The 27,092-nt window shown below is 51.3% G+C and overlaps 1 protein-coding gene and 1 long non-coding RNA gene across 2 annotated transcripts; both read right to left on the bottom strand.

The window, feature by feature from the left end:
* Positions 1–15,915: 15,915 nt before the first annotated feature.
* Positions 15,916–18,748, bottom strand: LOC123458487. The gene is made up of 3 exons (XR_006635679.1): positions 18,621–18,748; positions 18,271–18,399; positions 15,916–16,317 (listed from the first exon to the last, which is right to left on the bottom strand). It is a non-coding gene; the product is annotated as an uncharacterized LOC123458487 (long non-coding RNA).
* A 3,895-nt stretch (positions 18,749–22,643) lies between these two features.
* Positions 22,644–24,918, bottom strand: Ly6h (lymphocyte antigen 6 family member H). The gene is made up of 4 exons (XM_045143990.1): positions 24,802–24,918; positions 24,149–24,279; positions 23,534–23,653; positions 22,644–23,231 (listed from the first exon to the last, which is right to left on the bottom strand). Coding segments are annotated over exons 1-4 (489 nt in total). The 5' UTR covers positions 24,804–24,918; the 3' UTR covers positions 22,644–22,995.
* Between the last annotated feature and the right edge of the window lie 2,174 nt (positions 24,919–27,092).

The following is a 27,092-nucleotide window of genomic DNA, read 5'->3' as shown; positions in this document are numbered from 1 at the left end:
AGCGCTTGCCTGTGAAGCCTAAGTACTCTGGTTCGAGGCTCCATTCCCCAGGACCCATGTAATCCAGTTGCACAAGGCGGCACACGCATCTGGAGTTTGTTTGCAGTGGCGGAAGGCCCTCTCCCTCATTCTCTCTCTGTCTGTAGCTCTCAAATAAATAAATAAAAATAAAACAAAAAAAACTTTAAATAAAAGTGAAGTTATGAAATGTGCAGAAAAATGGTTGGATCTGGAAAGGATTATACTAAGTGAGGTAACCCAGGTGCAGAAAGCCAAGCGCCACATGTTCTCCCTCATATGTGGATCCTAGCTACAGATGATTGGGTTTCTGCGTGAGAAGGAAAATACTTAGTAGTAGAGGCCAGTAAGTTAAAAAGGAGATATAAAGGGAAGAGAAAGGAAGGAAGGAGGGTACTTAATAGGTTGATATTGTATATATGTAAGTACAGTGATTGAGAGGGGGAGGTAATATGATGGAGAATGGAATTTCAAAGGGGAAAGTGTGGCTAGGGAGGGAGGGAATTACCATGGGATTTTTTTTTATAATCATGGAAAATGTTAATAAAAATTTTTAAAAATTTAAATATTCATCATTTATTTGCAAGCAGAGTGCAACAGAGAGGAGAGGGAATGGGCTAGAAGGGCCTCCAGCCTCTGCAAAGGAACTCTAAGTGCATCTTGCTTTATGCGGGTACTGGGGAATTGAATCCAGGTTGTTGGGCTTTGTTGGCAAGCACCTCAACCTCTGAGCCATCTCTCCAGCCCAAGGACTCTTCTTGACTGAAGATAAAATCATTCTCGTCTTTTGCAGTAGGTACATTCTAGAAAGTGAATCAGTGAATCCTGAACCGTGGCCCTAAGGGGCCACACTGGGCCTGAACACGTGATCCATTTCATGTTCTTCTGCTGAAGTCCTTAGTGAAAGCATTCGTTCATTCAGTCATGCTGATCTGACACTGACACTGTCATTCCTGCCTGAGTGAAGCACATGGCACCCACCCTGCTCTTGGGGACACCAGCCAGTACTTCAAAATTATTGCTTGGGGTAATTTGAAACAGAAAAATCACCATTATAACCACGAAAACCCCTCAAAACTGCTAAAAATGTGGCAGAAAATAACCCATAGAAGGACACTTATTTGTATTGTGAGCACAGGTACAAGAAGACAGGGTGGCCGTATGCAGCTCTGATCACACACATCTGTAACCCAGCACCCAGGTAAACAGTTGGCATGGTCACACACACCTGTGACCCAGCACCCAGGTAAACAGCTGGCATGGTCACATACACCTGTAACCCAGCATCGAGGTAAAGAGCTGGAATGATCACACACACCTGTGACCCAGCACCCAGATAAACAGCTGGCATGGTCACACACACATGTAGCCCCAGAACCCAGGTAAATAGCTGGCATGGTCACACACTGCTGTAACCCCAGCACTCAGGTAAACAGTTGGCATGGTCACACATACCTGTAACTCCCTGTGAGGCGCAGAGACAAGAGAATCACTGGGCTCACTGGCCAGCAAATCTGACCAAAAGCAGCAGCTCCATGAGACTCTGTCTCAAGGAAACAACACGGGAGGCTACTAGGGGAAAATACCCAAGGTTCTCTTGTGGATTCTGCAGGCATGCGTGGGGCATGCACATCTGCATTTGTGCATACACTATCCATACACATTCCACACCACACTTGCTACACACATGCGCACAAAAAGCTTCCCACTCAAATCATGCCACAGGTTAAAGTCCTGACACTTTAGTCACCTACAGTTTAGTCATGATAATGTCACTTACAACCAATGATCCAGGTTTTTCTAATTGTTTTCTGTTTGCTTAACTTTTGAGAATTCTGATTACTTGTCATTTACTCCAACAGGTTGTCAGAAAGATGTCAGAGCCACTGGGCAAACATGGGGTTGGTCACCCATCCTGGGAAGGCCTGGATTTCCCACTTTGCACACTGTCATTAGGCCATTTTCCAGGTTTAACGTCACGTGTCTCCTTCATTCTTGATTTCATTCTTTGCAGTCACAGAAGCCTTGATTCCCTGCAATCAGTTTCTTCCAAGCTCGCCTGTGCCCTGACACCACATGCCAGCTCCAGGCCCTCCCTGCTCTTACTGCTGCCCACCTCCTGGTCCCCACAGACAGCATCAGCTTTCCAGGCTTTCCCAGGAACAGTTGAGCCTGGTTCTCAGAATAAAGTTGGGAAATGCTTTGCCAAGACAGCAAGGTTGGAACACATGGGCGAAGGGAAGTCATGTGTGGAACCAGCCCTGGGGTGCACAGTGTCCCCATGCTCACACCCTGCTCCCCAGGAACTTCAGAAAGTGGCTACATTTGGAAATGTCTTTGCAGGTGCCAGGAAGGAAGAGATGGAGACAAGGCCACACTGGGTCTCAAGATGAGCACTGCACCCTACAAGATGATGGAGAGATGACAAGCAGAAGCTGCAGCCATGTGACCACAAGGAATGATGAGGCCACTGAATTGAAAGCTGCAGGAAGCCTTCTCTTGGGAGCCTAAGGGCACAGCATGGTTATGCCTTCATCTCAGATTTCTGGCTCCAGAATCCAAGAGGACATACTTATCTCTTTTTAAAATTGTTATTTATATATTTAAACTTTCTTATTTTGAGAGAAGAGAGAATTGGCATGCCAGGGCCTCTGCACTGAAATCAAACTCCAGGCACTTGCACCACCTAGTGGGCATGTTCAACATTGCGCTTGCCTCACCTGTGTACATCTGGCTAACATGGGATCTGGAGAGTTGAACATGGGTTCTTAGGCTTCACAGGCAAATGCCATAACCACTGAGCATCTCTCGAGCCCTATTTATATACTTTTTATTAAGCTGAAACTTTGTATGGATACATCAAGTATTGGTGCTATCTTCCCCTCCTCCCTGGCCCCACTCCACTGAGGGCCCCCCTTGGTGGGATTTCTGGTATTCACCTGCCCCGTCCCGCAGGACCTAGTTATTCATGGGGGTGAGGAGGACCGTAACCTGAAATAAGATGGGCGAGAGAGAGGAAGAGACTCAAGCAAATGTACACTTGTCAAGAGTCCAATTTTATTGAACCACAGCGGCCTTTTTAAGGGTTAGGGTTAGGGTTAGGGTTTTGGGGGGGGCTGGAGGAGGCAGGTGGTGGAAAGTTACAGAATCTTCTTGGCCTTTGGCCTAGGACAGTTTGCGGTTATTCCAAAAATGCACGGTACAGTTCTCACGTCTCTGCAGTTGCCAGGCAGGGTGTTAATTAGTTAGGTGTGGCGGAGTGGGGGGATGGAATCAGTTAGGTGTGGCAGGGTGGGGGGGATGAGGAAAGGTCAGAAGTTGCTCAGGGCAGAAATTGCTCAGGACAGAGGTTATCTCAGGGCAAAGGTCTGTTCAGGGCTCATCTCCTCGTCTCCAACATTCACCATGGAGATGTAGGTTATGAGTTGTGAGAGCAGTAGTCAGTCATTGTTAGGGGCCAATGCCTCTGGATCTTCCCTATTCCCCATGACTCTTACTTTCTTTCTACCCCTCTTCCGCAACATTCTCTGACTCTTGGTGGGCATGCTGTAAGTCTGCTTTAGTGTTGAGCTCTCAGCAGCTTCTGGGTCTCTGCTTTGGTGGGTTTTGAGTGTCCTCAGTGTCTATTGCCATCACCCTGCCACCGTTTGTCCGGCTCACCCTGGAAGCAGCATTCTTGCTCATCATGCCAATTCCTTTGTGTTTCCAGCTGGGCCCTGACTGCTGTGCTGGGGGTGGTTCACCTGTTGGCATGGAGTCAGGTAGCCTTGTTCTGTTGATAGATTTTTGTTGTCCTTCCTCAGTTCTTACTGATTCTGAAAAAGAAACAGATTCTCCAGTGGACAGTGAGATCAGGATAGGTGAAGGGTGCGAGCATTGTTGATTTTGAGAGATTTGGGGGATTGTAGCCTCACTTTGGCCAATGACTAGTGGAAGCTTCTCATTGGAGTCCACTGGTTTCCGTAGGATTCTGACTTGGTTCCCAGTTCCAGCTATGGTTTCAATTCCACAGACTGGATCCCTTAGCCAATCAGAAAGCCATTGGTTACCTACTGAGAGTGGGTGCCACTATTGCACAGGTGTGTACATTTTGTCAGGCTGGTTACTTCCATATAGCAGGGTCCTCTGCTTGCTCACAGCATCCTTGGCTGTTTATACCCAGGATCTTATGGTCACAGTTTCCAGCACTATATGGGGTAACCATGTGAGAACTGACTTCCTTCCAGATTCAGCCGATCTCTCCACATGCTGCATCAGTAGCAAATGTTGTCTTCAGCAATAGGCTCTTACCTTTCCCCTCAGGCAGGTGATCAAGTGTTTTGACAGAAGTCGGTCTTGTTTTGAGGACCTCAGGTCTCTCTCTCCAATCAATAGCTCAACTTGGGATGTAACCCATTTCTTTTTTTCCTTATCCAGAAATATTTTAATCTCTTAAAAAAACAAAGCAAAACAACAACAGACAACCAAACAATGACAACAAAAAAGAAAGCCCCAAACTATTTTGCTCTGTTTCACAATAGTGCACATTTTAACCATAATTTAGCTATGGCTACAAAACATCAGATGAGTCTGTATGCATCTTCTCTATGGTATTAAAAATCAAAAACAATTTTTGTGCCCTTCTATGTCTTGAATTGACAGAAATACATCCCCCAAAAGAAACTATTATATTTAAGCCACATCAGCAAAGGTGGGGGGGGACAAGAAAATATACAAGAGAAAAAAAAAGCTAGAAAACAAGAAGCATAACCACTTCTGTGGGTGTGTCCAGGGATTCACCAGCCAGGGCCAAATGTTTTAGGGTCAGACTGCAGCCTAACCTCTTCAGGGCCCGTCTTACCAGATGATCCCTTCAGGCTCCTACTGAAGATACATCTTTTAGTCTACTATCCAAGAGGAAGGTTTTTGTGGTACCAATTCATTTTGGATTTGGTTTTGTGTATATCCCCTCCCTGAAACCCTTCTATCCCTCTTACCTGGTCTCATTTCAAGCTGCAAGACTGCATGATTTATGTCATGAGCCCCAGAAGGCTGAAACAGCAAGATGCAGCAGCCTATCAGACACTTCTGTCCCCAGAGCCCACCCCCAGGTGATCTGTGACCACTGCACACTCTGGGAGGTCCAAATCTGTGGGCCTTTGTAACTCCACCTGGCAGGTCCTGCGGGGCTCCTTCCCGGTCAGGTAGTGCCAGGGAAGGACCAGGCCTGCTGGTTCTTCCCTAGGGGTTGAGGGGATGATGAACGTCGGACGACTCAGAAACCTCTCCTGGCCACCAGAGAAAAACCACACTGAATCAGGAGTCTTTTCAATGCAGGAACTCGCAAAAACAACTTGCTTTATTACTCTGAGCAGTAGCCTATATCATGTTGGGGACGAAGGTGGGGATTTTAGGATGGGGGAAGAGGTAAGGGCCAATAATAAACTTTAACTATTGAAATGGTAATTACAATTACTATGCGAAAGTGGCAGGCCAGAAGCCATTAGGTGTTTTTGCTGAGTCCTAGCTAGCCAGAGACTGGTCGCCAAACTTTAGCTAGGCTCAGGAAGTTCCACTAGGCCACACGCCTGGGCCTTTCAGGGCCCAAGAAGGTCCCTCAGAAACTGGCTTCCATTCTCTCCGTGGAAATTTTCTTTCCCTTTCATAACCTCCTCCTTTTATAAGTTCTGCCACTCCGCAACACTCCCTGGTCCCTAACAGCAAGGCCAGTGTGGCCATTCAACTGAACAGGATATGTCCTCTCAAGACGGCACTGTCAGTATTAAAAAGGAGAAATGATTCCCAAATGACAATTCCTCTATATGATGAGTAGTGTACTTGAGGTGGGAGGAGTCTTGCATATAAGATCTCCTGACAGCCAGTCATGCTCACAGCCCCCCAAAATAGAGCCAGGGCCAGAGCCAAGAAAAGAACCCTTTTGGGGGTCTCTCTACCCAGGCTTAAGGTACCACATGTGAGGCACAGGACATGGCCACATGCTGAAAGTGTCCAGGTACAGGACACAGCCACATGCTGAGACTGTACAGGTAAAGGACACGGGCACATGCTTAGAGTGCCCAGGTACAGGACAAAGGCACATGCTGAAAGTGTCCATGTACAGGTCACAGGCACATGTGAGAGTGCCTAGGTACAGGACACAAGCACATGCTGAAGGTATCCAGGTACAGGAAATGGGCACATACTACATATACATATATATACATACATACATACACACATATATATATATATATATATATATATTTTTTAAGAGTCTAATGATGCACCATGCAGGTGTGGTAGGATTCTTCTCTGACCTGAAACGTTCACAGGGTGCTGTGAAACAGTCTTCAACATGTGGCTCTGTCAACCTTCTCCAGTTTCTTAATCCAGCAGGGACAGCTCAAGTGCATTTATGTTCCCCTGGCAACTAGTGAAACTGGAGACCTCCATGGTGATTGTGTTGCCTTTGCCCTGTGGGGTCCTTTCTTTTCCTGACTCAAAGGGCTGACCTACTCTTCTGCGCAAAAGCGAGGAGCCACATGGACTGGCGGCAGGCAGAGTTGGCAGGGAGGCTGTCACACCTCACGAAGCATGTGGTCTCAGCACACATGACTACCCTTGAGACATAGAATAGGAATCCTGTGGGCACAGCTGGGTCAGCAGGGCTCAGGAGGCAGGCGAGAGCTCAGCCCCAGTAAACACAGCTCTGAGCATCATTGGGGATGGCACTGTCCTGACCCCAGACAAATCCTCATATACATGGGAATCAAGGGGTTCACAGCAGGAGTCCCTGAGGCCTTTCCTAGGCCATGTCTGAGTCTGTATGGGGAGAAATGGAAGGTTTGCCTTAACAGTGTCACCTCCAGGAGGGCTCTGGGGGAAGCCAGGGTAACCATGGCAACTACTCCAGGGAACACTAACGAACATTCAGTAAAGAATGACTTAATTAAAAAAATATTTATTTATTTGAGAGAGAGTGAAACAGAGAAAGAGGCAGATAGGTACACACAGAGAGAGAATGAGAATGGGTGCTCCAGGGCCTCCAGCCAGCAAATGAACTCCAAACATATGCATCACCTTGTGCATTTGATTTTACATGACTACTGGGGACTCAAACTTGGATCCTTGGGTTTTTCAGTCAAACACCTTAACCACTGAGCCATCTCTCCAGCCTAGAATGACTTGATTTTTAAATTATTCATTACCTGTCCCTCCAAGCCACATTGCTCAGATGGAATGACTCCCTGGAAGACCTGTTGGGTCAAGACAGCAAGGGATATACTCTCTCTTCCTCTGTCAGGAAGGCCCAGTACCATGGGCTTATGCCACCCCACTATGGCTGCACATGGCCTAGACCCCTTCACTCTGAGAAAGGCCAGGGCTCAGAGGGCCCAAGCAGGGACCCTCGAGTCATGGGAGGTTTGGAAGGTGGGTCCTCAGAGGCATGGAGTGAACAGGAGAGGCTGACACTGGGGGTCCAGCCAAGGGAGCCTCCTTCCCCCACCACCACCCACCCTGCATGGCCCGTTTGCATGTGACTCGTGACATGTGTTCACCAGACACACTGACTCCCAGCCTGTTCAGTCATTTCCATCCTTCATTCACTCCTTCTTATTTCATTCATTCTACAAAATTGTCGACGGTCTGCTGAGAGACTGGCTGCCAACATCCACCATGTTGGATGGGACGGGGAGGGGAGGGCTCAGTGGCCTGGGGAGTATAATGTGGAGCCAATTCTGCCATGCACGGTCAGGTCACCAAGAACCCAGTGAAACAGGAAGAGGCAGCCTTAGGACTAGTCCTGGCCTAAGGAAACAGTGCTGCCTCCAAAGCCCCCATACTCATACATCATGTGTACTTGACACTGCAGGACATCCCAGCCTTCACTTGAGCAATGGCCAGTGGCTACGAGCCATTCCTACCAATGCCAAGAGAAGGAGCCGCGTGAAGTTAGGGGGAAGTTGAGAATGGTGGTGGCCGGGGGTAGAGGCTTTGTGACCAGCTAGCCATTCTTGGACTTCAACCAGGAAGACAGCTACTGAGGCCACAGATGGGTAACATGATGCCTCACCAGCCACACATCTGGCCCCACTGCTAATCCTAAGGACTTCACTCCCAGCCTATCTGGCATCCCCAATCTCCACTATGCCCTCACACAGTCCTCTTGCCCCTCACCACCTGCCCACACAGCCCTCTGCTCTCTTATGTATGTGGAGGCATCACTTGATGACCACTCCTAGATGTCCTTTTCACCAGGGAGGCCAGACTAAAGCAAGAATGACAACCTGGCACCTGGACTGTCCTTAGAAGGGAGCCCTAGCCCCTCCCTGACATTGGGCCATTTGGAGGCATCTGCTTCCTTCCTGAGACAGTGATCGGTGTGTGGAAACACAGCAGGCAGATCTTGGCACACCCTGGGCTGCACCCTGGGAGGAGTCTTCATCCCTGGGAAAGGGTCTGCAGCCGTGCACATATCAAAATATGTCTACCAGCTCCTGCCTGTCATGGGTTAAAGGCTCCTTAGAGGTCTCACATATTTAAATAGGCCACATCTTGCCCCAGCTCCAGCAGGAACACACACAAGCACGTGCACAAACATGTGCCTGCATGCATGCAGACGCATGCACACACCTAGGTGTGCTCCTCAGTCAGGCTGAATCCCATTGTTAAACAGCAAGCCCTTCTCAATCAAAAGTCAAACACCGGAATCACGAATTGCCAGTCCAGCCCATGAAGAAAGCATGATCAAATCCCTTCAAACCAGAGGAGGGAAAGGCATTTTCTGTGGCTCAAAATCCTGAAGCAGGGCTGGAGAGATTGCTTAGTGGTTAAGTTGCTTGCCAGCAAAGCCAAAGGACCCAGGTTCAATTCTTCCAGGACCCCCATAAGCCAGATGCACAAGGTGGCACATGTATCTGGAGTTTGACTGCACAGACTAGTGGCCCTGGTGCAGCCATTCTCCCTCTCTCCCTCTCTCCAGCATGTCTACAAATAAATAAAGATAAAATATACATTTTTTAAAATCTTTAAGCAGTAAAAACAATCATCAGAGGGACCAAACTTAATGTGACTGTGGACTCCAAAATGGTTTCTTTCATTCCTTGACTCTGGCTTTTGAGTCCTAGCTGAGTGGAAAAGGATTGTGTCCAGCCTGTGACAGCCATCTGCTGAGTCAGTTAAAGAACAAGTGAGGGACAGTCGACCACCCTACAGGCGACTTAGGACCTACGACTAGTTTCACTCAGCCCTGTATAATCCCAGCCCCTGGCAAGGGAAGGCCAGAGCTCTCCTTAGTGGCTCAGTCCCTCTCTGCCTGTGGAGAGACTTGACTTAAGCTCTCCTGGTAAAAATCTGTGCTCTCTACAACTTTGGCCTCAGTTTCTACCTGGCCCCATGATGTCCTGAACTGAGAGCCCCCTGTCTTCCCCCACCCCAGACCCTCTGCACTCTGGTGCTTGTGGTAGCTGGCTGACCAATCTGTGAGGAATTGAAGGTCTCTGATGGGGACTGCTGACCAGGGAGACCAGAAGGTCTCCAGCTGTGACTCTGGACCACTGTAGCCAACAGGGCATGAGCTAGGTTTCCTTTCCATCTCTGTGGACAGTATTACTTCCCATTTGCAGTAGATGGATGCTGACCAGCACTATGCTTTGGTAGGTCCTGAAGGCACTAGATAGGGGAGGGTAGCCTGATGTGGCCTGTAAGGTAAGGGGTACATTTTCTTCCTTTTGGGAACCTCCTCACATTCAGTGTGTGGCACAGTTGGCAGTGTCAGCTGATCTGATCCAGGCAAATCCACACATTGGGAGGACTCCTCTTACCCCTTTCATTCTTCTTTCTCCATCCTTGAATACCATCCAACCTCAGTGGACCTCTGGCTGCCACCCATCACCCTTCACGAACACTGTAAGCTAAAGAGAAGAATTTGGTTTGATCGGGGCGGGGGGGGGGGGTCCTTGATTCTGTTGTCAGGAGAGAAAAGGCTTGTCACTGTTCACATGGGCAGGTCCCCTTCACACCGCACTTGGGCAAAGCCCTAGTGCTAGGTCTGCCCACTCCATCCACAAATTAACGCTGTCAGGTCGTCCACTACAGCTTCTCCATGGATGGGGCCTTTGCATCTCTTTTCCTTTGCAAGAGGACTCCTGTGGAATGAGTTCACCCTCTCTAGTGTCACAAGTCAAAGATGACATCTCTCCTCAGGATACTGGGGAAGATGTTCCCTTTCTCTGGCCTCTTAATTTTTTCTCTCTTCAAGCCCAGTCAGTCTCTCCTTCCTATAGGTGTTGACAAGAGAAATACTCAATTTGTAACTCCTGAGGACTCCCCCTTTGGAGTGTCTACTGAGGAACCCTAAGGTTGTCTTGTGAGGATGGGATAGTCTGCCCAAATGCCTGACTTCATTGTGACATGCCTGGCCTTTAAACAAAATGACCCACTAGGAGTTTAGCCTAAAAATGGCTCTTATGACAATATCCTCCTCCAGCTTTGTCTTCAGTGCAGGATCCCACTAGCCAGGCCTTCCCTGAAGGCACAGTTAGCTCTACTTGCAGAATGTGCCTTCTCTCCCCTCCTTCCATCTCCTGCTCCTGTCTACTCCAGCCCTGCCCTCTGGACCCCATCCAGATCACTCCAGCCTCTCCACTCCGTCCTGCCCCTCATAAGTGTTTGGGCTGCTCTTTCAGGCCACTGGTCATGTGAGCTGACATTCCAAGAGGAAGCTGGAGCCAAGGACACTGTCTAGGTTGACACATCTTTTTCCATGCCTGACCTTTCTCAATGTGAAACTAAATAGTCTTTCTTTAAGTGTGGTCAACCTTGCTATTAAGCAATGTCTGTCCCACCTCCTCATATTCCTTGCTCAGCCTGGATGTGGAAAAGAGATTGCCCATCTTCAAAAGAAAGGGGAAAATCAAACTCACCAAGACCTCACCCCCACGACAAAAGAGCCTCACTTTTCTGTGATGGGTCTTCTGGGCCTCCTGCAGGAGACTGGCTGACACATTCCAGGATCAAATCAAGCTCCAGCTTGTACCACACAGCTGGCCAAGACTAGGGTAACTCTATAACAGGTAGTTAAAAGGCCCCTCCTACTCCCAATTAAGCCTCAATAACCCCTCAAACTTGAATGCAACAAAGAACTCCAGCCCCTTATTTCCAGATTCCTGAAGGTTAACATCCTCAGACCACTGAGTCCGCATATGACACTCTCATTCTTACCATCAAGGATCTGAGTGGCTCTGACCATCTCATTCACGATTATGAGCTCATTAATTACTGTTGTTTCCTTGTGCTGTCCTACTCCCAGCCCATCACCCTCTTCAGTACTGTTCCTCACAGCACTCAGTACTGCATTGCCTTGGACCTTAAATAAGCTTTCTATGTTTGTGTCTGTGTGTCCCACGTAAGCCGGAGGCACAGTGACACAAGCGTACACCATCGCACACATGCACAAGGAGGCACACATGTTTGGAGTTCATTCGCAGCAGCTGAAGGCCCTGGTGAGCCCAATCTCTTTCTCTCTGCCTCCTTTTCTCTCAAAATAATAATAATAAAAAGAAATTCAAACATTTCTATCCACAAACCACATACCCTAAATCCTACAACCTCCTCCCCACACCCATGACACCTCTGTGTCAGGGCATTTTAAAACACCCTCAGCTCACCCTCTTTGCACAGTAGGCAGCATGCCAGTCTCAATCTAGAATATACCCCAGTTTAATAGTCGCCTCACTTCCAAACCTGAAACACACTTGATTCATAGGCGGGAGCTGTTCTATTCTAAATTAAATAAGAAAATTGGGATATACCGTAAGAACTGCAAACCAAATCATAGAGGGCCCTCCCCTGCCCCCGCCAAACCACAAACATCCTTGCCCAAAAGGCAGAACCCTTATTAGAGCTCTCATCTTGGGAACAGGTGAAAGACTAGACATCTATATTGGCTCCAAACATGCCTTTGACAGTCTGCACTCACATGCAGAAATCTGGAAGGAAAGCCAACGTTTAATCCAGGGCTCACCCATCAAACAGCTCTCTCTTACTCTATAGCTAATAGAGGCTGCCCAACCCCCACTGCAGGTTCCAGTTTTCCACTGAAAGAGTGACCAAAGACACATGGCTTCGAAACACTGGGAAATACCAATGCAGAGAAGGAGACAAAGAAGTCGGCCCTTCAACCCTCTGCAGCCACACATTCTGGAGGCCTGCATTGGACCCACCTCCCTTGACTCAAGCTAAGCTCTCCTTCAAGTCTAAAACACATCCAGAACTCAGCCCAGCAGCCAGTCACACACAGTGTGACAGTGAGCCTGCAGGTGACCTCAAGCTCTTCTTCAAACAGTAAAAATCCCCATATATCTGTGAAAACAAAAATCTATGACTCCATACTAAGAGACTGCCAGCTTTGCCAGTAAGTTGCCCACAGATCAGGCTATTGATGTGCTAATTCTAGTCTGGACAAACAACTTCAGGGGAGTATCCAAGATTAGCCACTTTGGGAACATGCCTAGCATTGAGAAAGTACTTGCTAGGGTTGGCTGTGGAGTTCTCACCATCCTTCATTTTGGCTTTCCTTACTTCTCTGCGGAGGAGCATGTCTTTACCCCAGTTCAGCGTGTGAGCATGTGACCATCTAGATGGGATTTTTTTTCTCCTACTTAGACCACATCCACCCTCTGCCTTGACCACTTTTCTTTTCCACATTGTCCTGAAATTCCCCCCTCCTTTGTTATCCTAACCTACTCCACCACCCCTTCTATGAAATTACCCCAAAAACATCCAAGCATCAAATAAATGAAATAATTCTATGAACAGAGATTACATGTCCCTGTCTAAGGGACTCGTCCCTGCCCCCCAAAATCTGTTAGACTGGATTACCATTGGTGTCACCTTTCACATCCAAACAATACCATAGATAATGATGCCATTGGTTTTAATATAAAAGTCCAAATTCGCATTCCCTTCCACAAAACCTACTAATACCTGAACTAATACTTTTCTGGTTAAAATTAACCCAATCAGCTCCAATTTGTATCAATGCCTCCTAGCCAGAGCCTCCCCAAATAATCCTAAAACCCTCAATTGCTCCCTCATTATTTCCCTTAAACACTCAAACAACCTCTGATTTATTTTCTAAAAGTTAGACAACTAAAGCCAGAACATCTATCTACCTTTATATACCCAACAATTTGGCCTTCAACCATAATCCCTTTCTGACTCCTGAACAAAGTAAATAATATTGTCCCCAAACTCAAGAGCCAACATGCTTTCATAAGAATAGATCTCATCACTGGTTTCATCACCCCTTCGTAACACCCTCCAGTGTCCCTCCACCAGCTGCTATAGCAACCTTCACCGCCTGCAGTCAGGGACATACGAGCCCCTCATCTCCATCTACCATCTACTACCTTTGTGGAGCTGAGGCTTTATTTCAAGACCTGGGATAAACTGGAACTCACCGTGAAGTGAAGGCTGATCTTAAACTCATGACAACCCTTCTTACCACGGCCTCCTGAGCTGGAGTAAGGTATGTGCCACATGCCCAGCTCTAATTTCACGTCACCCCACTGCTGGCAGGGACTCTGCCCACAGCTTACCTAGTACTAGGCCTCAATTTTCATCCAACTCCCCCTCTCACAAAAATATAAAGGAAAACAAACCCCTGACCCATCTGTGTAACCAAGTGAGCTAAGGCCACCCAAGTCTTTCTCCTTCCAGAGGCACTCACTGGCTCAGCGCTTGAAGACAGGGTACACTAGTCCTAGAGAGAGAGCAACTCCCCCACCCACCCTTAAGCCCAGTGACAAGGGACTGCACTCTGCAGCAGAGGCAATACAAGGACAAGTCAGTTTTCTGGCAGGAACAATACCTAAAACCAGGACGGCCCTAGGTTTACTAAGAGTCCATCAAGCTGGGGTCTGCGCCATGTTATGAGAATTGTGTTTTCATGTCAGTGAATCCAGACAGGTATTAGAGTCTCAGCATTGTCTTTAGCTGGCTAATGACAATCTAGAAAATCACAAACCCTGGGGCTCAGACAGTTCAAGTGGAATATGAATGTTTGTTGTTGGTTTGCCAAGGTCTAATCTCTCTGCCTTGTCTATGTCCTGGTCTTTGAATTCTGCCTTCTTAAATTCTTTTATCCTTCATAGCTCAAAACATTCAAAATAGGGCTGAGAAAATGACTCAGCGGTTAAAGGTACTTACGGTAAAGCTTGTTGGCGCAGGTTCTATTCCAAGCCCCTTGTAAGTCAGATGCAAAAAGGGGCAGAAGAATCTGGTGTTTGCAGTGGCAAGAAGTGCTGGTACACACACACACACACACACACACACACACACACACACGCAAACAAATAAATAAAATCTTAAACATTCAAAATGTTTCAAAGGCCCTTAACAGTACACAAGCTAAATTCCAGAAGCTTTGTACAATATCAGCCCCTCCCTCAAAATTCCCCTCCACACAAATAGGTGAGGCAGCTCTGTACCCCAAAATCTCCAGGAGGCAGCTATAGAAGACAGATCTTTAGGATTATTCGCCAATTAAGATTTTCAGCAGGACATGGTGGCACATGCCTTTAGTCCCAGCACTTGGGAAGTAGAGGTAGGAGGACTGTCATGAGTTCAAGGCCATCCTCAGACTACAGGTCAGCCTGGGCAAGAGTGAGACCTTACCTTGAAAAAGATTAAAATTTAAAAACAAACAGGAGGGATCAAAACTCCCAAACTTAACATGGCTATTAACATAGCTTCTCTCCTGCTTCAACCCTGTGCCTCTTTGAGACTTAGTATAGAAAAGTGCAGTGTCCATCCTGTGACATCTGTCCCAGAGTTGCTGAGCCAGATGGAGGACAAAGGAACTTCAACCATTGTACAGATGACTCCTTGGAACCAGCCCTGCAGCCACCCTGCAGATGACTTCCAGAATCTGGGTACCAGCTTCAAGCCTATGCAATTCTTGAACCCCTGTCTACAGAAAGCAAATACATTTCCTTGCTTTCACCATGTTGTCACCAATCTTTGCCCCACACATGCCCAGCCTCAGTTTGCACATGACAATCAGCACAGGTCTGCCTGGCCAAGTCTAACAGTTGCTCAGACGTGGTTACCTTCTGTATTGCACATGTGGTTTCTAAGTTGCCACACCCAGACACACGAGAATCACAGGGGCCAGAAGGCCAGCCATGAGAGCTTGTCCACAGACAGACACACGTGCCAGGCAACACTGCAAGAGGAACATGGGAAGAGGAACACAGCATGGGCCAGGGGTCGGAGTGTGTCTGCAGGGCCTGGTGCAGCTGTGGGAAGAAACAGTGGCTCCATCTGCAACCCACATGGAGAGAGCTACAAATCTTCAGGGACAGTAAATGACCGGCTGAATAATATTTGCATGTCCTGTATTTGTGTAAGACACCCTGAGCAGAGACATGGGGAATTGGGTGGAAGCACACTTCTCCCTGGAGGCTTCTTTATTCGTTCAAATAACCAACCTAAACCCGGGGACTGCCCCGCTTCCTGGCCCATGTTCCTTATTTCAGCAGGCAGAGGAGGAAGCCCCAGGCTTCACTCTCAAGAGCCAAGCAGAGACCAGCAGGAGACATTGTGCCCTGCTTGGCCCCAGGGCTTCCCCAGCCCTGGCCTCAGCAGTGTGCCCAGTTGGTCTGGCCAGTTGGTCCCCGGCAATTTAATGCCTTGCTGCTTCTGCTCCAGGTGGACGATGGCCTGACTTCCTCTTGGACAAGGAAAGGGCTCTGAAGCTTGCCTGTAAGGCACTTGCCTTCTGTGGTGATTTGATTCAGATGTTTCCTGTAAACTCAGGTGTTCTTCCAGGTGTGGTGGTGCACACCATTAATCCCAGTACTCGGGAGGCAGAGGTAGGAGGATTGCAGTGAGTTTGAGGCCACCCTGAGACTACATAGTGAATTCCAGGTTAGCCTGGGCTAGAGGGAGACCCGACCTCAAAAAACTACACACACACACACACACACACACCCTCATGTTTGGTTCCCAGATGGTTGCAATTTGGGAGGCGGCCTAGCTGGACGGGGCATGTTGCTGGGGGTGGGCTTCGGAATGTTATAGCCAACTCCCCCTTGGCTCACTCTTCTGCTTTTGTTTTCCACCTGCTGTGGCCAGGAGGTGATGTCCAGCCTCTGCCCATGCTGTGCTTTCTCTTGCCATCATGGAGCTTCTCCTCAAGACAAAGCCAAAATAAAGTTTTCCTTCCATCAGCTGCTTCTGGTCAAGTACTTGGTCTCAGCAACGAGCGGATGACTACCATACTCCCCTGGACTTGCTTCCAGCAAATAGCAGGTCCTGTGGAAACAGCAGTGTGCTGTTTGTCCTCTCCACAACCAGCACCCCTGTGAGCACATGCAAGCACACCCCACACGCTCGTGCACACACATTCATGTGCTCGCACGTGGACACTCACTGGCATCCAGTCTGTCTGGCTTACTGGTCCATCCCCAGGGTCCAGGGCCTACCCCTCAGCTCCCAAGCATATTATGGCTGGTCAACCCCTCATCTCTTGATGGACATCCTCAGCTTGTTCTGCTTTTTTTTTTTTTTTTTTCAAGGTAGGGTTTCACTCTGGCCCAGGCTGACCTGGAATCCACTCTGTAGTCTCAGGATGGCCTCAAACTCACAGCAATCCTCCTACCTCTGCCTCTGGAGTGTGAGTGCTAGGATTAAAGTCATGCACCACCATGCCCAGCCAGCCTTGGCTTCTTATGGGTGTAAACAGTGAAGACTCCTGGAGGGGACACAGGAGAGGAGTTGCAGACCCTCCCTTGAATCCACACTCCTCACCAACTTCCACCCCCTCCTCCCCTGCCCAGCCTAGACTAGCATACTGCCAGCCTGGAACAGGTGAAGGTTGAGGCTGGGCCCCACCCCATTTCCACATATACAACAGCCCTAGAGCTGCTGTGTCCCTCACAGCCCAGGACCAGGCTGTGAGTGTGGTGGATGGTACACTTGGCCACAGCCACTCAATAAGGAGGTAGGGAGAAATCTGAATGCAGATAGCCTGGCTTTTCATGCAGATCACATTAGAATTCCTATGACTTCCCTTTTTGGCGGGGGGGGGGGGGAGTGGGTAAGTAGTGAACACAAAGCCCATGTGTGTTAGGCAAGTACAGTACCACTGAGCCCCAGCCTCACCCCAGTATCCTGTTTCTCTCAACTGCTTCTCAGGTGTGAATTTAGCACACCAAGGGCACATCACCAAGGGTAAATGAGGTATGCACCAGGGAGCGCCATGGGATGAAACCTTCCCTCCAACAGGGAAGGACAGAGAGGGGGGTGTACAGGACACCTGCTGATGGGCAGGTAGGTGGGAGGACTCTATCAACCCAAGTAGCTGACTTTACTACTCTGTAACACGGGAGGTAAGAGGCACTCACTGTCTGGCTGAGTGGCCACTGTCCTGATGAAGATGTCAGTGGACTGTAAGCAAAGCTCAGTCTGAAGGTGGTGTAAGTTTTGACCAAACACAGCTGTTTAACTGTGGCAGATGCCAGGGTGGCTTGCATTAGAAAACCTCATTGAATTAACTGGTCATTAAGTAAGGGACACATGCGACTATGTCAATAGAGAGAAGGGCTTTTCCTTTAAACTTGTCAGCCATTCCTGATTTTAAATATATAATTGAAATATGAATATGTAATGAGTCCAAGTTGAATAAAGTCTGCTCTTCAAGCCCACAGCAGAGTTTCGAGTGTAGAGAAAAGGCCTCCTGAAAACAGACAAGCCCCGCCCGCAGGCCGCTGTCACAGTTCAGCCTTGCTGTGAAAAGAGACAATGCCATGGACGCAGAAGCCAAGCAGGCGACAGGAAAACTGGAAATGAGGCCAGGCTGCCTCCATTTGCCTCCAGACAGTGTGGTTGTCTGTCCTGAGAACCTACAGTTCCACCAGGGGTGCAGAACTGGGGAGCTTCCTTCCCTCTGCTACGGTTGTGAGGTGTACTGCATCTGCCTCAGATCAACTGAATTCCCTCTGCACATCTGGATAGCTCCTGTTCTGCAGGCCCCACCTGCCTGCTGCCATGTTTGGAAATGTACTGGTGTCAGCCTGGGTCCAGCGCACCGCTCGGAGGCTTTGAGCAGGTTCGACATTGGGAAAGGCAGCAGAGTCACAGCTTAGGGTGGGAGTGCTGCAGCCAGGCTGTGCTGGACCTCCAGCCCGCCCAGAAAAGGCACTTTGAAGCCCACCACCTGACCCTCTGGACCGATATGACAGAGGACAGCATGTACACAGAGCTCACCACTCAGCTGGAGAGAAGCAGGACAGTAATTCTTCCTTTTATTTCTCCACATAGCCATTCACCAGGCAGCAGGAACGTGCCATCCTCTTCTGTACACTTTTTTCCCAGAGCAGTGTTCGTTCAATGAGGCTGGGAAAACAGGTGGTCACAGGAGCCCACTCAGGCACTGCTGTCACAGCTGTCGATCTACACACCCAGGCTGCCAGGATGGCCTCTGACCTGTTTGCATCATCTTCCCCCACCCTGCACGGCTGGGACTGCCCATGGCCCACCCACTGTCACTCAGCCTCCACGCAGCCTTGGCCCTTGGGAGTGTACCCCTGAAAGAGCACGCAGGAAGCTCTTCCCACCTAGCCCTATCTTGAGATGTCTTAGCAACTTGTCCCTGGGGTGGGGGGGGGCGTCCTCTTGCTTCTCTCAGCTTCTGTACACACAAAGGCCAGAGGTCCCAGGGTCTCAGCCCTGCCCTGTCAGCATTACCTGTAAAACAAGGAGCAGCCCTCATCTTCCTGCTGACACAAGGGGAAAGGGCGCTTCTGGGAAGGACATCGCCAAGAAAGCCCAAAACATCAGCTTTCCACACCAAAAATTACTAGAAAAATGTAATTATTAAACTTCCATACCACAGAAACTATGGATAACCAAGCAACAGGTGTTAAGAAAGACTCCAGTTGCCTAGCAACATGCAGGTCCAAGGCAAAGGTCATACAGTACAGGGGTGCCATCCAGGAGGCCCCGGTGGACATGGCAGACCCTCAAGTTTCTGAGTGATGAGGAAGGCAAAAGCAACGGCAGCTTTAAACCCAGAGTACAAAAGCCAAACTGGGATTCCAACAGTGGTTGTTCTGGTCATAGAAGACTTCATCCGTCTGAATAAAGCCTGAATGTGGCAATACTGTTTACAAAATGGGGATCAGAGGGGACTGGCCTCAGCCCTCCTCGAAATGCTAGGAAGCTGCCAAGATGGGCACATCACAGCAATGGCCAATAGGTGACAGGAAGATGCCAGCCCTGTCCATTGGGAACTGCTGTTGTAAAGGTCACATTTTAAGTTGTGGAAATAGATAATTGTTGCTTAATAAATAGCACTTAGAAAGTGGCCATTTGGAAGCAAGTGCCTTTAACAACTGAGCCATCTCTCCAGCCCAAAAGTGGCCATTTGGAAGAATTCCTTCTCTCCTGCCACACCATGGATAAGATGAGATGATGGGATGTGTGAGTGATGCTACCAAATGTGTCAACACTCTAGAACACATACAGCCCTTCTGCAGGAGGAGCAAGGAAGTCCCTGAGGTTGAAGCCCCCAAGCTGTACAAGAATGACAGACTCCAGTGCCTCAGAGGACATGTACTGTGGGGATGCCATGAACCAACACAGCATGGTGAACAGAAACAGCTGCCAAACAGCCTGGTCTACAAGGCAGTGCACCCCAGGAAGAGGCCAAGGCCAGGGCAGGAGGGCAGCAGGGAGGCGGTCAAGAGCTCCAGGAACACAGTGGCTACCTTGCCTCAAGGATGTTCGGCTACACCCACATATTGGCAAAGGGAATTTCAGCAAGGCTCCACTTTTTGTCCACCAAATGAACAGAGGGGCCTGGGGAGATAGTCAGTGGGTAAAGGTGTTTGTTCTGAAAATACCAGGACCCGAATTCAATCCCCAGCACACACATAAAACTAGGGCGTGGGGCTGGAGAGATGGCTTAGTGGTTAAGGCATTTGCCTGCAAAGTCAAAGGATCCCAGTTGGATCTCTCCAGGACCCACACAACCCATATGCACAAGGGGGGGGTCATGCATCTGGAATTCATTTGCAGTGGCTGGAGGCCCTGGCTCACCCATTCTCTCTCTCTCAAATAAATAAATTTAAAAAAATAGGGCATGGCCATGCATGCCTTTAACCCGTGCTGAGGGCATAGGGACGGGGTTGTTGAGAATAAAAACTCACTGCATCATTGAGATCTATTCCTGCATAAGATCTCCTGTCTGGCCCTGCCTCCTACTTTCCAGAATCAACCTTACATCTTGATCACCTCAACCCATGGCAGGACCAAAAATGGTCCCCCCAGAGTTGTGGTGGCACCCACCCATAAGAGATGGTTAAGGGCCAGAGGGATTGCTTAGTGGTTAAGGCACTTGCCTGCAACACCTAAGGACCCAAGATAGATTCCTCAGAATCCACACAAGCCAGGTGCACCTGGTGGCACATGCATCTTCAGTTCATGTGCAGTGGCTAGAGGCCCTGGCATGCCCATTCTCTTTCTCTCCCTCTCTCTCTCTCACATAAATTAAAAAGAAATAAAGTATTTGAGGAAAAAAAGTGATGGTTAAATACATCAGACACCCTCATTCCAGGCACACTAGTCAGAGCTTGAAACCCACAGGTCACCGAGGCACACTGCCCTGGAAAGAGGTTGCTGGGGAGTTGCTCAGCTGTTTAGAGCTCTGCCTCATCCTGTGGACTTGTGGTCCTCATCATTTGGAAGGCAGCCTTTGGCAACATCTTGTCTAGACTCTGCCATAGAGTCAAGGAAGGTGGCAATGCAGGCAGGTGTACTGAAGGGCCCTCACCCTTGTGGTGCTTTTTGCCCCTCCCTCAGAAGCCCATTAGGGTGCAAACGGGAAGTTCTCTTTTTTTCCCATCCCAGCACTAACCAGGGCCAACCCTGTTTAGCTTCCGAGATCAGACAAGACCAGGTGTGTTCAGGGTGGTATGACTGTAGACCAGAAGTGTTCTTTTCTCCCATCCCAGTCCTAACCAAGCCCGACTCTGCTTAGCTTCCGGATCAGACGAAACCATGTGCATTCAGGGTGGTATGACTGTAGACCAGAAGTGTTCTTTTCTCCCATCCCAATCCTAACCAAGCCCGACTCTGCTTAGCTTCCAAGATCAGACAAGACTACGTGCATTCAGGGTGGTGTGACCGTAGAGAGGAAGTGCTGTTTTCTAATTTCATATCATTCTTCAAAGAGGCCAGATCACTTCGCTCCTTTTTGTGTTTTCAAAGGCTCCTCTCAGACTTTATTTAGCACAAAGATATGTTCTCCCTTTGGCAGGCCGATCCCAGCCTGTCCCCCCCCCCCCATAGCTCCAAGGCTTCCTCTACGTGTCTGCTGCTTTGGGGTTTCCTGCCACCTCTAGCTTCTCCAGATTCTGTGAACATGCTCCTCTGCCCCCAACCCCCAAACCCTAGGCACCAGCAGGGGCAGCACAGCTTGCTACAGGATGGGGCCACTGCAAACCTATGTAGCAAAGTTCAAGTGGAGCCAAGCAGCTGAACCTCTATGACTTGTTAGACTCAGGCTGTGTCCACAGCAGAATGTCACCATCAGCTTCCAGTGAGGGTAGGAGGCCTCACCCCATGCCGCCAGGTCACCTGCCTTGACTTCTACTCTTGTCACTCACACAGCCTCTAGGAGCAATGAAGAGGGTAGGTCTTCCAGACACCAATACTTCCCTTTCTGAAGGATCTGGCAGTGACCACAAGTCTGGTCAGCCACAGGTGGTATGGAAGAAGCACTGTTCAAAACCCAGAGAACCCCTGGGGTGTCCATCAAGCATCATAAGGTAAGCCTGGACCACACAAGCTGTCCATGGAGTATCTAGTCACTGGCCGGGGTGCAGGAGGCAGGGCTGGTCTCAGGGTGCAGAGATAAGGCAGAAGGAACAGGACAACTCATTTACCTGCAAAGGTCTCCCCTCATGTCTACCCATCTGTGCCAGTCCACAACAGTATCAGTTTTCTTGGGCCCCAGGAGGCCCCCCCCACCACGCTGGACACCAACTTAGAGCAGTGAAAAGACAGAGTCTAGGCAGTGAGGGCTCCACTTTGGCCTGAAGCAATCCCAGGGCTTTCAGCCCCCAAGCCGGATCACCTCAGCACTTAAAATAAGAGGAGGCTGAGCAGACACACCTGTGTCTAGCAAGTGGACATCTCAGGACAGTAGCGGGCATGCACCCAGACACATTGGTCTGTGCTGGTGTGATGGGGATGTTTCAGCATGGTGTGTGCAGACGCCAGAGGGTGTGAGCATGTGATTGTGAACACAAAGAGTGGACTCCAGGTCAGCATGTGATCTCTGGCCACCAGTGAGGACTATGTGAGTGTTTGGCCCACATGCTGTGGTATGCATTTATGTACCCAGATGTGTAAACCTCTGGCACCTGTGGTGTGGCACACAGGTTCTCACATCTCACCCTCAGGCTCACACCGTGATCCTGTCCATCTCGACACTCACTCACCCCCCCCACCCCCGATTCTCTCAGGCCCAAAGCCCACCAACCACCCTGCACCTGACCATATTCCCACATGGCTGTGGTCTCAAGACCAAGACTCTGCCCACCTTTCCCCCCCGCATCCAGGCTCAGACCCAGGCATCAGGACTCAGAAGTGACTTTATTTCTCTGTAGATAATGCCCCAGGGCAGACTGTTGGGCTATACCTGGCTTGGTCTCCCCTCCCCTTGGAGACCTGGGGGTCCCAGCCTCCTGCCCTCACTCCCCACCCCCTGCTTCCGGCCCAGAAGCCTAGTCTCCTGGAGAGGTCCAGCTGCCTGGGATGTGGAGCTGGCAAAGAGGTGGACAGGCTCCTCATCGGAGGAGATTAAGAGCCACAGACCTCAATGCTGGGCCATGGCTCCCCAGCCTCAGCTAGGCCAGGCTAGGGAGGGACAGCAACAGCCTAGGAGACCAAGTTCCCAAGCCCCACATGAGGGAGGGAGGAAGGACCTCAGGGCCCAGCCCAGAGGAGAGCAGGCCCCAGACTGAGCAGGAGTCCCCCAGTCAGGGCCCAGAGGCTGCGTCCTGCTGCAGATGCCCCATTGCACAAATCCTTCTCACAGCAGTCCACGTCGACTTTTAAGATCCCAGAGTTAATGAACCCCATCAGATAGTCTGAGAAAAAGTGTCGCTTAACGAAGTCACAGGAGGAAGCACACATCTTGTTCACAGAATGATCCTTCCTGCCTGGGGAGGACAAAGGGGCTCCAGGCTGGGGCTCCACTCCACCGAGTGTCCTCCCTGTCCCCAGGTCCTTCCTGGGCAGCCACTAAAGCTAAACACCAAGCATCCAGGGAGGAACAAGCAAGTAGTGCCTTGTTCCAAGGCCAGAGGGACTTGGTGGACATCTCTGACCCCTGCTGGGAGTCCTATTTTCAGAAGCCCCAACCCCAGGCCAGGTCTAGTAGCCCCACTCCCAGGCCAGGTCCAGTAGCCCCACCCCAAAGCCAGGTCCAGTAGCCCCACCTCCAGGTCAGGTCCAGACTTACTGCTGCTGGGGTCAGTGATCCGGACACTGGCACAAACGGTGTCCGTCGGCTGACACTGCTTCGGGGTGCAATGGCTGGAGTTGGTGGTGAGGGTGCAGTCCTGGCACCACAGACCATGGGCTGAGCAGGGCATGGGGAGGGAATGACCAGAGGAACTGGGGTCTGGCCAAGTCAGACCCTGATTCCCCTTTGTCTCCACTTGCTACAGAGCTCAGGATGGAACCATGCCCACGGATGGGTCTGCTCCCACAGGGCCCGGGCTGGCCAATGGCGCTCAGCCTAGCACCAAATATGGGACACCACGCCTCCACACCCTCCTCACCACCTGCACACAGTCTCAGGAGCTGGGTGGATTCCAAGCTAGGAAGGGCCTAAAAGACTAAATTGGAGGCCTAGTGGTCCTCTGAAAATGGGGGACATCTGCCAGGAGGGAAGGTTCTGGACCTTGGGAGCTGGGAGAGACCCTGGGGGTAGAAGGCGAGTGGCAAAGGCTTCGCAGGAGTCAAGGAGGGGGTGTGGGTTTTGTAGGAAGCTCAGGGGACCCTCGGGCGGTCCGCGGCCCCACAGAGTACCTCTCACGGCCACCTGCCCCCACCCCGCGGGCCCCCGACTCACCCGGTGCAGGGCACAGCAGCAAGGCCAGCAGCGCCAGGCCGAGGCTCTTCATGGCCGCAGGCAGCAGGCTCGGAGCGGGCCTGGGGGAGACGCGGGGGGGGTTGCGGGCGGGGGTCCTCTGGGAAGCAGGCCTGGAGGGGGGAGGGGAGGAGAAAAGCCTGGATCACAGGACCCGCCTTCGGCAGACCCCTCAAGGCCCCAATCCTCTGGCCTCTAGCAGCGATGTCCTCCCGGGGATCCAGACCGAGGTCCGCCTGGAGCGCAGAGCCCCACCCCCAGCACACTCCCTCCCCACAGCGTCCACCGTCACCACCTTGGCCGCAGAGAGAAGGTCGGCGCTCCAGCGGGGTGACCCGCACCCTCGCCCCGCACCTGTGTGCGTGTGGGGGGCAGGGCTGTCTCCCCTCCCCAGAGGGCTGAAGGTGCGCGGGGCCCCGGAAAGCCGGAGGAAGGGGAGGGAGAGGAGGGGAGCGACTGTACCTGCCGGCGGGGAGGGCTGCGCGCCGCGTCCCCGTCCCGTCCCGTGCCCGTCCCCACCCCTGGGCCAGGGCGCCGGGAACCCCGCGCCGAGCCCTCCCCCCGCCGACCCCGCGCGCCGCGGGGCTTTCCGCGGACGGGGCGAGGGGCGCGGGAGCGGCTCGGGGCGCACTCACATCCCGGGGCGTCGGCGCTCAGGGCTGGGTGCGGCGCGGCGCGGGAGTGATGCCCTTCGCTCTCCCTGCGGACCGGAACCCGGCGCAGCTCGCCTTTCGGGGGACGCAGCCGCAGACGCGGACCCCGCGCGAGGGGCGGGAGGGACGAGGGAGGCGGGGCGGAGCCGGCGGGGGCGGGGCGGGGGCGCCCAGTTCGCGCCCCGAGGCGGGTCGCCGCCGCCTGCCTGCACCCGCTCCTCGCCCTGCGCCCCTGCCGACCGAGGGAGAGTCTCCTGCCGGGCGGGCAACCGCGCGGGCGCTCCGGGCCCGACCTCGGGGCCACTCGGAAGGGATCCCGGGACGACGCCTCGCCGGCGGCCTGCCCGGGCCCCGACGACAGCCGCTCTGGAAAGGCGACGTCCGCTTTGAGAGCCCCGCCGAGTGCACACGAGGCGAAGCCGCGACCTCCCCAGCCGTCGCCGCTTTCCGCTGCCGCCGCCCGTCTAGAAGGAGGGGTGCCCGCGAGACAGGACAGACTGGGTTCTGCCCGGACAGACGGCGGGCGGCCGGCCTTACTGGGCTGCGCAGACCCGTCGCTCTCCGCCTGCTGTGGCTTCCACCTGCCCGGAGCGCCTGGCACGCCTGACAGCTCGCTGCGAAGGTCCCCGGGCAGGAGGCCCGCACAGAGGGGGATGCAGTGCTCAGGCTCACGCTGCAGCCTGTGGCACAGCCAACACTGGACCTCAAGCAACTCGGGACGTGCGGCGCAGGAGATAGGGATGGAAGATGAAGGGGTCTGGGTTTGCTGAGGGAAGGGAAGCTGCTCTGAGAATGCGACACTTCAGCTGAGGCCCAAGGGAGGTGCAGAGAAGTGGGGTACAGGGAGAACGAGGTCCAGTGCAGGTAGTTTTCATCCAGACACCTCCACCTCGCAGCGCCCAGGAAGCCGACGATTTCCTAAGTGTGGAAACAAGTGAATACAACAGTAGAAGCCTGCCCTAGGCGTGGAAGCCAAGGGCGTCCGGCGCTGAACAAGGGTCTGCACCCGGTTGGGGACCCAGCTAGGGCCTGCACTGCGGTGGGGTCCCAGCTGGGAGATGAGTTCTTGCAGCAGCGAGGCAGGGCTTCCTGTCCCCCTGAAACAGGGAGCCCCGTATGTGGCCACCCCGAGAAGGCCAGTGGTCTGCTTGGATTTATCTAGAAAGCTGGCAAACCAAAGAAGACCCCTTCTGAGCGGTCTGCTCTCCTGACACAGGCCTACAGTTTGTCTGTCGGTAAGTCGCTGGGTTCTGTCAATGGAAAGAGAAGTTATGAATTAGAAAGTCTTGGGGTGGGGGCTCAGTGGGTGAAGTGCTTGCCACAGAAGTGTGAGCACTCGAGCTCACGTCCCACCCCGTGTAAAGGTCAGGCGATGCACACATCCCTAGAGTCCCAGCACCAGGGAAGCGGAGACCCTGTCCCTGGGTCTCACAGACCAGCTAGTCTCGCTGAATCAGTGCGCTCCAGTGTTAGTGAGAGAGCTTGTCTTCAAAAATAAGGTGGAAAGCTATAAAGACACTGGATGTTGACCTCTGGCCTCCACACACGTTTGCACACAACACACACACAGAGGAAGGCAATTAGTCTAGTGACTCCTGTCTTTTTTGCTCCTTTTCCCAGAAATGGGTAATTCCATGGTTATTGATTGGGATACAAAGATGTCTTCTCTAGCCCACAATGGGAGCCTGGAGCCCAATGCCATGAGAAAGGCCAGGCTTCAGAGTGACCCTCAAGAAAGGAAGGAATGAGGATGAGGGTAGTTTTACAACAATTCCCAAGAGTCAAGAGGGCTTCTCCCCGGGTTGTGTTTGCCACTCACACAAGACAGGTAGTGTGGCCTCCCCCACAACACACAGATGCCCACAGTGGCCCAGGTCAGCAGCCAAAGCAAAAGTGACACTTTTCTGCAGGTAGAGTCGAAGACAAGTTGTAGCAATAAGGCAAAGGATTTATCTGTGGAAGGTGAGCTCAAAAAAAAAAAAACAGCAAAAATCCAAAGGATGAGTCTCCAAAGTCACACACAGCAGTTTAGCACTAGCAACAGGTTTCTGCTATGTAATATGCGTCCATGTCTGTCTGTGAATGGATGTCTACAAATGGATTGAAATACTATCCACCTCTTTCTTAAAGGCTATCATCTTTTGTGACAAAATGGAAAAGCCTGGAAGACATTATGCTAGGTGAAAGAAGCCAGGCACACAAAGGCCACGTGCCCTCCTCACTCGTGTCCAATCTCATATGAACTCATGGAGACAATAAGAGGTGGGTCACAG

Source organism: Jaculus jaculus, chromosome 2, assembly GCF_020740685.1.
Source record: "Jaculus jaculus isolate mJacJac1 chromosome 2, mJacJac1.mat.Y.cur, whole genome shotgun sequence".
Lineage (NCBI taxonomy): Eukaryota > Metazoa > Chordata > Mammalia > Rodentia > Dipodidae > Jaculus > Jaculus jaculus.
The sequence above is the reverse complement of the archived record's forward strand: the minus strand, read 5'-3'. Positions and strand labels throughout refer to the sequence as shown.

What these genes read in the sequence shown, in the direction of transcription:
- Ly6h (XM_045143990.1), bottom strand. An exon ending in GCTGCTGTGCCCTGCACCGG is followed by an intron (nt 23,654 to 24,148) that starts GTGAGTCGGGGG and finishes TGCCCTGCTCAG; the next exon opens with CCCATGGTCTGTGGTGCCAG. An exon ending in GATCACTGACCCCAGCAGCA is followed by an intron (nt 23,232 to 23,533) that starts GTAAGTCTGGAC and finishes TGTCCTCCCCAG; the next exon opens with GCAGGAAGGATCATTCTGTG.